The following is a 10,252-nucleotide window of genomic DNA, read 5'->3' as shown; positions in this document are numbered from 1 at the left end:
GTCCACAGGCAGCAGAGGAAGTCACTGCTGTTCACTTATTGACAATAAAAAATTATTAATACATAAAAATAAAAGACTTTAAAGATCTGTAATCTGTCCCGGGCTGCAGCTCAGTGTGAACTAATACTGTGTCACTGGTTTGTTTGTTTTCTGAATGAATCCGTCACAATATTCACTTGCTGTTTTTCTTGCAAACATTTTGGCAGCACGAAGCGTCTCGCTCTGCCAGCCGGCGCTGTTTGAAATTGGATGGAGAGATGATAGAGAGAGGTAGAGAAACCGGCAGAGAGAGAGAGGTGAATACAGACGTAGAGAACAGAGCGATGGAGCCCAGCAGGAGTCTCTGAGCTGGATGTTGTGTTTCTGTTGTCTTTTCTCTGTCTCTACTGTCTGAGCATCGTCCCTCCCTCCTCCCTCCTCCTCCTCCTCCTCCCAGTCCTCCCTCTGGTCCTCGGTTTTGACCTTACGAATCCTCTCCGACCCTGAGTCGCCTGCGAGCGGCGGCTGCTTTTATGAATTCATCAGGGTGCAGCTGACTCACTGAATTAAATCAGACGGAGGAGAGAGCTGCAGCGCTGCGGGGCCGCTCTCTAATTCAACTCTTCGGATCCCGGTTTTTCATTTGCTAAGTTTAGCTTCAGTCCGGCCTCGTTTACGTCTGCGGGGTTTGTTTTTTTTACTCTGTTGCCTCGGTGCACATCCGGCCCTTCGGAGGTTGAAATGTCCAAACGGATCAGGGCGGACCAGAAGCGGGCAGGAGCAGGACCGAGCTCTCTGCTGGCCTTTCTGCTCGCCCTCGTCATTGTTTTAGTCCTGCGAGACGGTCTGTTCGGTTCACTTTATGACCTTTAATTTCCACAGAGCGTTCCCTCGACTCAACCCGACTCACACAGAAACAATCAGACTGGAAGCTGAAGAATAAATATCTGACGTCAGGAGATAATTCAACACTTCCTGCAATAAAAGTCTGTTTGTGTTCTCACGTTCAGAATCATCAGAACAAAAGAGCAGAAATGATCAAAGTCAAAGTTACAAGAACAAACACTGATAGAGAAACGACTACAACAAGCCCTGCCCCTTTTTGCTCTGTGCTCCAATCACAGTTGAGCAACCCTCAGTCAACTTCCTCCTTTCCTGTACTTAGAGATGCTTTGCTAGGCTAATCTATGTTGGAAAGACAACCACAGTTTGACAAAAGAGACATTTATACTGTAACTCAAACTGTTTAATGAAGCCGATCTTAAACCGTTTAAGTTTGTTAACTAAAATTTAAGCATGAAAGATATTTGAGTATTTATTGTTGATGTAACTTGGGTAAATTAAGATAATTGTACTGATTCTATTCAGTTAATTGAATTTAAAACTAATACGTTTATTACACTCATATGCAACTTTTCTACAAACTTACTTAAAATGTGTTTGTGTTAAAAAGTATTGCTGATATAATTCCAGTTTCTATTGACTAACTTTCTTAATGCATTTAAACTCTCTTTCTCCAAAGTTATTAATTTAATTACCTGTAAAAACAGTAAAAAAAATCCCAATAAATTTTCTGTGGATCATCAATTGTTACTGCTAGCCTGCTTGTTTTCCAACAACCAATCTTTTCACTTTGGGGGATCATTCAAAATGATTTGGGCATTCGATGATTAATAACCTGAATTGAATGAATTATTAATAATTACTTCATTAATTAATATTGTATTAATTAATTGTATGATATTAAGTCAACTTAAAGAAAATGAGTAAATGAAGTTACTTAAACAGTTTGTGTTTTAGTTAAGTTTAATTAATATGACTGAGTGACTCCACATTTTATGGAGGATTAAGTTTAGTTAACTTACTTCTTTCATTAAGATATGTAGTTGTTGGGTTTTACAGTGTACGATGACCAGATGTCCCGAAACATTCCTGACGGTCTCCAATCAGGAGCAGTCGCCCTGAATCTCGTGTTCAGCCGTTACAGTCAGAATTAACGTGAACGAGCTAAAAAGATTAATATTGAAAACTGCTGCACTGAACTTATTGTGTATTTTGAAGTGTTGCCAGATTGTCGTCAATAATTAATAACAGAGAGCGAAGAACAATCTGCTGCTGTCCCCAGAATAAAAGACTAAATTTAAATGAGAGAACCTTTTCATTACATTATCAGTCTACATCAATTAGTAGATTAATACTTGTTTTAACTCTGAATCCTTCAAAATATTCTGATTAGGTCACTTATATAATATATGTATGTAAGCTTTAATTTCTGCTTTTAGTTATTAAAAAATGTCTATTGGTTTTGTAAAATATGTGAGAGTATTATTATTTTATATATTATTATTATTATTGTATATTATATTATTTATTTGAGTTTTCACTGATGAGGATATTATAAATAACTTATTGTTGATGACAAATAATACATCATAAATCTTTAATTTCAACAGATATTCCCAGTTATTCTGAAACAGAAAATGAAAGAAAGAATCTGATAAATGTTTTTTGTGTGCAGTGTAAATTGATGGTTTGACCCACCCACACAGAACAGGAAGGCAGTAAAGTCCAATTAGATTAAAGTGAATGCTCTTGTTGTCCAACAGGTAAGATGTTCAAGTCTTTGGACCTGTCACTTATCGTAGAGTTCATGCTGATGTTCTACAAAGACAAACCCATCGACTGGCTGCTGGACCACATCATGTGGGTCAAAGTGTGCAACCCGGAGAAGGATGCGGTGAGTATCTCACACTGAGTCTTTATGTTTACTGACAGACTCCTTTTACATTTGTAAGATCTGACTGCAGATCAGCAGCTTTGCAGTTTTATACTGATAAAAATAATAATACAAGATATCTGTCAGTTAACAAACAAATCCATGTAAAATTACACAATAAATACTTTTATTACTGTTAATCGTCACTAATTTTACATAATTTTAGAAATGAATTAACAGTATTAAGCTTGAATTCAACAGTTTAATATATTAAATAAACTGTATATTAAAAATTGTAGATTAGTTACATATTGTTCCTGTTATTTTACATTAGACATGTTAATTTATAGATTCCTGCGCAGTCCGACTGCGCAGCCTGAAATGTTTGTAACAAAGCTGTTTGTGTCTCCGTCAGAAACACTGCGACAGGCAGAAAGCCAACCTGAGGATTCGCTTCAAACCGTCTCTCTTCCAGCATGTGGGCACCCACTCCTCTCTGGCTGGAAAAATACAGAAACTCAAGGTAAAGAATGAGTGTGTGTTCAAATAACAGCTTATAATTATATCCTGTAGTCAGTTTTCATGTTTAATTTAAAGGCACTTTCCCATTTAACATGAGACCTTGTAGATAAAAGTATTATATTTATTTATTTTTGTATTTTTACTGGATCACATCAGATACATAAAGTGAACTATAACAAACCCAGAAAACTCGAGGGTAAAACCTTCCCACCCTAATTATATTTTAAAGTCCAGGTGAAAGGAAAGAGGACATTTTAATCCTTTAGGATCACATCCACAGTTATATTGTTCCTCTATTTAACAATGTCGCGTCTATCATAGCCCAACCACAAAGAAGGATTTGAGTTTTTCTCCGTTGACAAAATTAAATGAGCAAACACGCAGCGTTCTCTGTAGGGTTAGGTCTGTTGGTCGTCGACGTTATGTTCAGTTAAATATCTTTTGAAAAAACAAAAATGTATGTATATATATATATATGTTGAATTGACTGCAAATTACTTTAGAAAGAACTCCTGTTAGCTGTTAGCTACCATGGTTTGGCACTGGGACTACCCACTTTCATTTCTACAGTAGCATCCCCAGGAAACAGTGGATACCGTTAAGATCATGCAAATAAAACACTGTTAATGTTAGTAAAATATTGAAGTTATAGTTAAAGGGGCATAATCATTCCTTCTTTATCTATTGCCATATGAAAATACCATATGAATGTTATAATGGTGGTTTTCTGTGCAGTTTACAATTTTGTAAAAGCACTGAAAAAATGTAAAAAAAACAAAAAAACAGTCAAACCATGACTAAAGTAAACTAATTAGGTGAAATTCACTTTCTGTAACAGTAAATAACTTTCATATCTCATTCAAAATCTCTCTAAATTGCACAGGAAACCGCTGTCTCTCTCTTAAAATCAACAGTACTACTTTCATTTTAACCTAATAGTACCATATTAATTACAGTAAAGTTCTGGCAACCGCAGCTGCTAGCACTGAACGTTGGTACTGGATGCTGATCCGGGCTGCAGAATCGTCCAATGTTTTTCTGCAGTGAGCAGCAGACTGGTGGTGCTGGTCAGCTGTCAGTTTAAAAGTTCAGTGAGTTTGAAACAGTGGCAGTTCAGTCTGGAGGGATGAAGATTGCAAACCTCTGCAGTTGTCGGACCCGAGCCGCAGTATCTCACAGAGGTGGCAGCTTCGGTTCCTGCCAGCAGCTCGCAGCCGAACGCCTCGGCTCGCCTCTGATTACTGTGTTGAGAGCGATGGATATTAGCCCCGCTGACTGGTGCTGCAATCTCGTCCGATCAATTGGATATTGATCTGGCCGTCCCGGGCCAGCGCCTCCTCGATGTGGGGATTGAACCGCAGGGGCCGGCCCGCATGCAAGGCTGTGGATGAGGGCTAAACATAGCTATTACCCTCCAGCCTGAAACATTCACAGTGGTTTAGTAAGAAAATCAGCCCTCAGTTTTAAAAATCAAAGTTAAATTAAAAGAATCAGTGCAAGTGGGATTTATTTGACTGAGAGTCTTGTAATAAGAGGGAGTTAAGTCAAGACATTTGTTCAAATGTAAGAAGAAATCGACAGGGAATTTAAAAAAGAAATCATGTGTCATCTTAAGAAACTGGTTTCCAACATTTTTGGCTTGTGACCCTTTTATAAAAATCAATTTCTGCTGATGACCCCTGGCCCGCCTTTTACATCTTTCTATGAGCTGTCAGCAATTCAGACAAACAGTTTCTCTCTCAGATTGTCCTGGAGAAGTCAGACTGTATTTTACAAAAAGAAAAGATTTATAGAGATGAATGAAGCGAGAAAGCAAATGTGTGTATTTTCTAAATGTCAAACTGTTCATTTAAAAAAATATATGAAAGGATTTTCTGTAGCAAACATTTCTCTTATTTTCTCTCCATCTTGTTAATCTTCCCCTCAGATTTATCTTGTGGCTCTTTAGTGGATTCAATGAAGATTTTTCTTTATTGAGGACAGAGTCTTCAACATCCCTTATTTCTGATAGCTCATATACCTGCATATTGTTTCTCTTTGGACAGAAATCTCTCAAATATTTATACTACTATTATACTTATATACTTATTAATAGATTGTTACAAGAGGTCAGAATCTTTTTCATGTAACTTTATAAATTCTGACCAAAATAATTTTTTGTCTGTGATGGCAATAAGGTGACAACAACAAAATTATGTGTAATGATAAACAAAACATAAAAACCAACATAAATAGCAAATAGCAATATTAAAACATCACATCTTACTGCTCTTACTAACATCTTTGCTACTTCCAAAAAAAAGGTAAACACGGGTCATTTGTGTTAATTATAAACTAAGAATTACGTATATGTATGTTGTAACATGTGACATGTAAATGTAACAAACAACTGACATTTTAATGACAGTTTAGCCTCTGCAGAGGACAATGTCCCAGAGTAGCCAATATATATCTGCATATCTGGGCCAAGACTTCCTCTTCTATCTGTCATTGCTTACAGTCCAATTAGCAACTTGTTTGGTGACAACTTGGTGTTTTAGGTCCAGACAACATTTCAGCCAATCTCTATAAACAGATATCTGGATATAAATGCAGATAAATTGTTAAAAATGTAATAAATAAAAATTGCCATCAGATGGATGGACTGTTTGCAACCAAAGTCCACTCAAACATGATTGGTAAATAGTACTCAGACTACAAATAGACTGGAGACAGAAACCAGAACCAGCTTTTACAAATTTAATCAAAATGATTCCCATAACCAAACTAAACAACGAGAACTAGAAAGTTAAATTAAATGTTTAATTCAAGGATTAAAACTATTGCAGTAAGGCCGACATTCAGGTGATCAAACTTGGTATATTTCAGGTTTGGAGGTTGGGAGTTGGTCCTCTGGGTTGCGGAGTGGATGAAAGCAATAATATAAAAATAATAAACTTTACTTACATAGCACAAACAGAACAGACTTGTTTGCAATAAGCAGTTTGTTAGAATTAATAAATGGCTTTTTGAAAAAATGTCACTGATTCAACAAGCCTCAGATCCTCGGGCAGGGAGTTTCCAGAGCTGGAGCCAAGTCAACTTTAGTCTTAAGCTGGGACTCAAGACCAGCCAGCAGAGCCCTGCCTGAGGGTCTTAGGCTTTGGCTCTAAGGGGAGCAGAAATGTATCTGGGAGCTAAACCATCAAGTGCTTTAAAGCTAATCAATAAAATCTTAGAATCAATTCTAAACCTGACTGGTGACCAGTGAAGAGAGGCTAGAAGAGGGTTGATAAGAAGTTTTCTTATTGCATTCATGAAAGGCGAGCAGCTGCGTAAAATAGCACTAACAGTGATGACATGCCTCTGTTGCTTGTTAGTATGTTTAAAGTGTTTCTGCACTGAACTGAAACTGGATTAGTCATCAAGGACAGCTAGTAAAGCTGGCAATGATACCAGTCTGTGTAAAAGCCTGTTGGCAATCTACAATGACTAACAGTTCACATTATTTTCTGGTCAGTGCACAGTGGTGTCATCTTATTTCTGTGGACTCTCCAGAGATACAGAGATGAAACACAAACACACAGTCGAACATAACTGCCTGATATCTGAATTCACTTCTCTTAATTATAAATATGGTACAACTGCATAAATAAACATTTTAACTCAAAAAACTCAATGGTTTGTTCCAGGATAAGGACTTTGGGAAACAGACCCTCCATAAGGGTCACGCCAACCCGCTGGCAGAGGTGACGACCAGCCTGAAGACCTACCAGCACTTCACCCTGGAGAAAGCCTACCTGGGGGAGGACTTCTTCTGGGCCTTCACCCCAGTGGCTGGGGACTTCATACGGATACGATTCTTCACACCTGTCCGCATCGAGAGGTTGGTACCAGGGAGTTACAGGGTATAATGTCTAAAGGTGTGAGGGGTAGCAGATGCTACCTTACATGGTCTTGTGGGTACCTCAGAACACAAGAGGTTGGAGGATACGAGGGTATTGCAGGGGTACTAAGGGGTTGCATGGTATGAGGGGTTTCAAAAGATGCCAGGACATTACAGGGCGCAAAAGGGAGGTAGTAATTCTTGGGTCTCTGGGTGCCAAAAGGGATTAGGAGTCAATGGTTCTGAAGGTTTATCAGAGGCTACTATAAGAAATGATGGGTACCTGAAGATATCAGAGCATTATGGGTACTGGAGGCTACTTGGAGGTCACATAGTCAGAGTTACAGGTCTAAGGTTACATCTAAGGGTATGAGGGGTACCAGGGCCATACAGGGTACTATAGTGGTGCAAGGGGTATGCGAGATTAGAGTCTCAGGGATATCAGAGGGTACTAAAGGTTACCTACATGTGCAAGAGGTGTGAGGGGTACCAGAAAATACCACAGCATTGCAGTGTACTAGGGGATACTGGGGTTTACACATCTCAGGGGTATCAGGATAATATGTTTACAGTGTGTACCAAAAGATATCAGGGAATAACAGGGCACCCACAACCAGTAGGGTTACAGGGTGTGAGTATGACCAGAAGATAACAGAGCAATAAAGGGTACTAGAGGGCATTTGAGGGTCAAATGGTATCAGGGGCACAAAAGGTACATACAGTCTCAGTCCTACCAGAATGTACAAAAGAGGATACCAAGGTATAACAAGGTACTCCAGGGTACTTTGTGGTCATACTGTTTCAGGGACACCAAAAGGAAAGGAACAAGGTCTCTGGGATACCAGAAATGACTGGAGGTTACAGGGTGTGAGTGGTACCATAGGATGCCAGGGCATTACCAGAGGTTACTGGTAGATTATATGGTGTTTGGTGTACTAAAGGTTTCTAGGAGTTATAAGGCCTCAGAGGTACCAAATGGCACTATGTGTTATAAGATCTTCCTCAAGGGTACCATAGGTTATAGGCTATACAGACCTGAATATACAGGAAGACATGCACTTGTACCATTGTGGCACAACAAATTGGATGTATGCAGATGTTGGCAGCAGCCTACGTGTATACCCTATAATGACTAAATTTACGTCACCCTTATGTACTTATGGACTGGATGATTCTGGCTTAAGGGTTACTAGGACTATGAGGATGTTACAGGGTGGTAGGGGGTTTTACAGGGTTATAATATCTCAGGGGTGCCAGATTACACAAGGAGTTACATGGTCTCAGAAGAAACAGGGGGTACAGGAGGTTACAGGGTGTAAGGGGTACCAGTAAGTACCAGGGAGTTGCAGAGTACTAGAGGATATGAAGAGTTACATGGTCTCAAGGGTACCAATGAGTACAGGAGGTTACAGGTTACAGGGTGTGTTACCTTAAATCAGGCATCACAGAGCAGAGCTCCATACAAAGGAACCAGCATTACGAATTCTTCAATATATATTGAATCGACTCTTGTCTGTCTGTCTTTATCTTTCAGGTATTTCTTTCGGAGCGGAAACATTGAACATCCAGGAGACAAACTTTTCAACACATCAGTGGAGGTTCTGCCATTTGATGTGAGTCTTGAAATCCACTAATAATCACAATACTTGGTCCATCAAGGTGATTTAGTCCGTTATTTCTATTAGTAATAAAAACATTGTACTCTCTCAGTTAAAAGCTGATGTCTGGGAACACAGTGACATCTCTAAAAAAGAAATATGATGGGTCAAGAAACTTAAGTGATCAGTAAATCAGAAAGATCAGAAACACTAGTGGCGATCGCCCCCATGGTGCCTCCATGTTTGAAAAAACGCTGCAAAAGTGCCCTCTTGGATGCCCCGATGGTAGATAAAACAAAATAAAGTGCCTTCTCTAGGGTGCCTTTCCAGTGAGCAAAACATGGTAAAGTGCCCTTCTCAAACAGCCTCAGTCCGCCACTGGTCGAAGACTCATTTATAATAACGAGAAAACAAAAGCAACCACTACATTTTTCCCCAAACAGTTGTAAACATCCATCACAGTTTACCACTCACTCAGTTACCACTTAACTTTGACCCACTCTACTTAATGTAGCTGCACTTGCACAGTTTCCTGTGCAATGAGGGACTTTTAGAGACATTTCAGGTACGTTCAGTTTGAGTTTGACCTTTGAATAAAGTGGATTATGTAATCTGAAAAATTTGTGGCTTGTTTCCAACCTCTGACTGATGGACCGCCGATGTTCTCTGCCTTGTAGGACTTCTTTTTAGTCATGTCACAGTGTTCCCAGATCTCACACGGGTAGTACAATATTATTATTACTGATAGAAACCCCAAAAAAAGACCCAAGTTGATATAAACCAAAAATCTTTTAAAATTAATTAGTTGAACAAGAGATTAGAGATGTGATGGGTTTGTATCAAATTACCTCATCTTACTACTTTACCATCAACGCCTTATATGACTGCAAACAGGCTCAGTTTTTGGTCCCTGAAATTTGAGGCAAGGTGATGGATCACTGCGTCTTCCTCCTACTTCGCCGACTGTTAAACAAAGGCTGATTAAGATAAAGTGTCACTGCGGGACAGAGTGAGATATATTGAGGAAGAGGAGCTCCGACTGAGATCAACCTCAGTGGAGGAGAGAGGGAGGAATAAAAAGAGATTTAAAAAAATCTACAGACACTGAGTACACAGAGGGATTGAGAGACGGCTGAGAAGGTGGAGGCGGTTGCCGGGGTAACAGTGACCAGGAGAGAGGAGGAGAGGGAGATGATATCAAGGGACTGATGGGAAAGGAGGATGTAGAAAATTAGAAAGATCAACAGGAGGAACAACAAAATCAAAGGCTGAAACAAACTAGAAGGGACATCTGTAATAAGATGTCAGAACTCATTTTTCATCAAATCGGGTATCAAAGTTTTAGTGTTCTACAACTTACCAAGCTGTGACACTATTAGTCATTTTCTTTCTGAGGTTTGAATTTCAGTCTCTCCTTCCTCTTAAAAAACCAGCAGTTTCTGGTTGTGTGTCTTTTAAAGGTCTGATGTGTAAGAACGGACAAACCAAACACTGCCTCTACAAACAGGCTTTACATACATACAGCCGGAGTCTATCCTACACGCTTGGAAGTGAGCTGTATTCAGTTGGTTG

General features: G+C 39.2%; 1 protein-coding gene across 1 annotated transcript in view; it reads left to right on the top strand.

The window, feature by feature from the left end:
• The window catches only part of mgat4b (alpha-1,3-mannosyl-glycoprotein 4-beta-N-acetylglucosaminyltransferase B), a gene marked incomplete at its 5' end in the record, with an annotated part of 15,587 nt that overhangs the window by 4,095 nt on the left and 1,240 nt on the right, over positions 1–10,252 (top strand). The window contains 4 exons of the mRNA XM_035669001.1: positions 2,586–2,716; positions 3,111–3,218; positions 6,889–7,082; positions 8,617–8,695. Coding sequence (XP_035524894.1) covers positions 2,586–2,716; positions 3,111–3,218; positions 6,889–7,082; positions 8,617–8,695 — 512 coding nt within the window. The remainder of the gene's footprint in view (positions 1–2,585; positions 2,717–3,110; positions 3,219–6,888; positions 7,083–8,616; positions 8,696–10,252) is intronic.

The sequence above is a fragment of the Morone saxatilis genome, unplaced genomic scaffold (assembly GCF_004916995.1).
Source record: "Morone saxatilis isolate NCDOM2014 unplaced genomic scaffold, NCSU_SB_2.0 Contig22, whole genome shotgun sequence".
In the NCBI taxonomy this organism is placed as follows: domain Eukaryota; kingdom Metazoa; phylum Chordata; class Actinopteri; family Moronidae; genus Morone; species Morone saxatilis.
The sequence above is the reverse complement of the archived record's forward strand: the minus strand, read 5'-3'. Positions and strand labels throughout refer to the sequence as shown.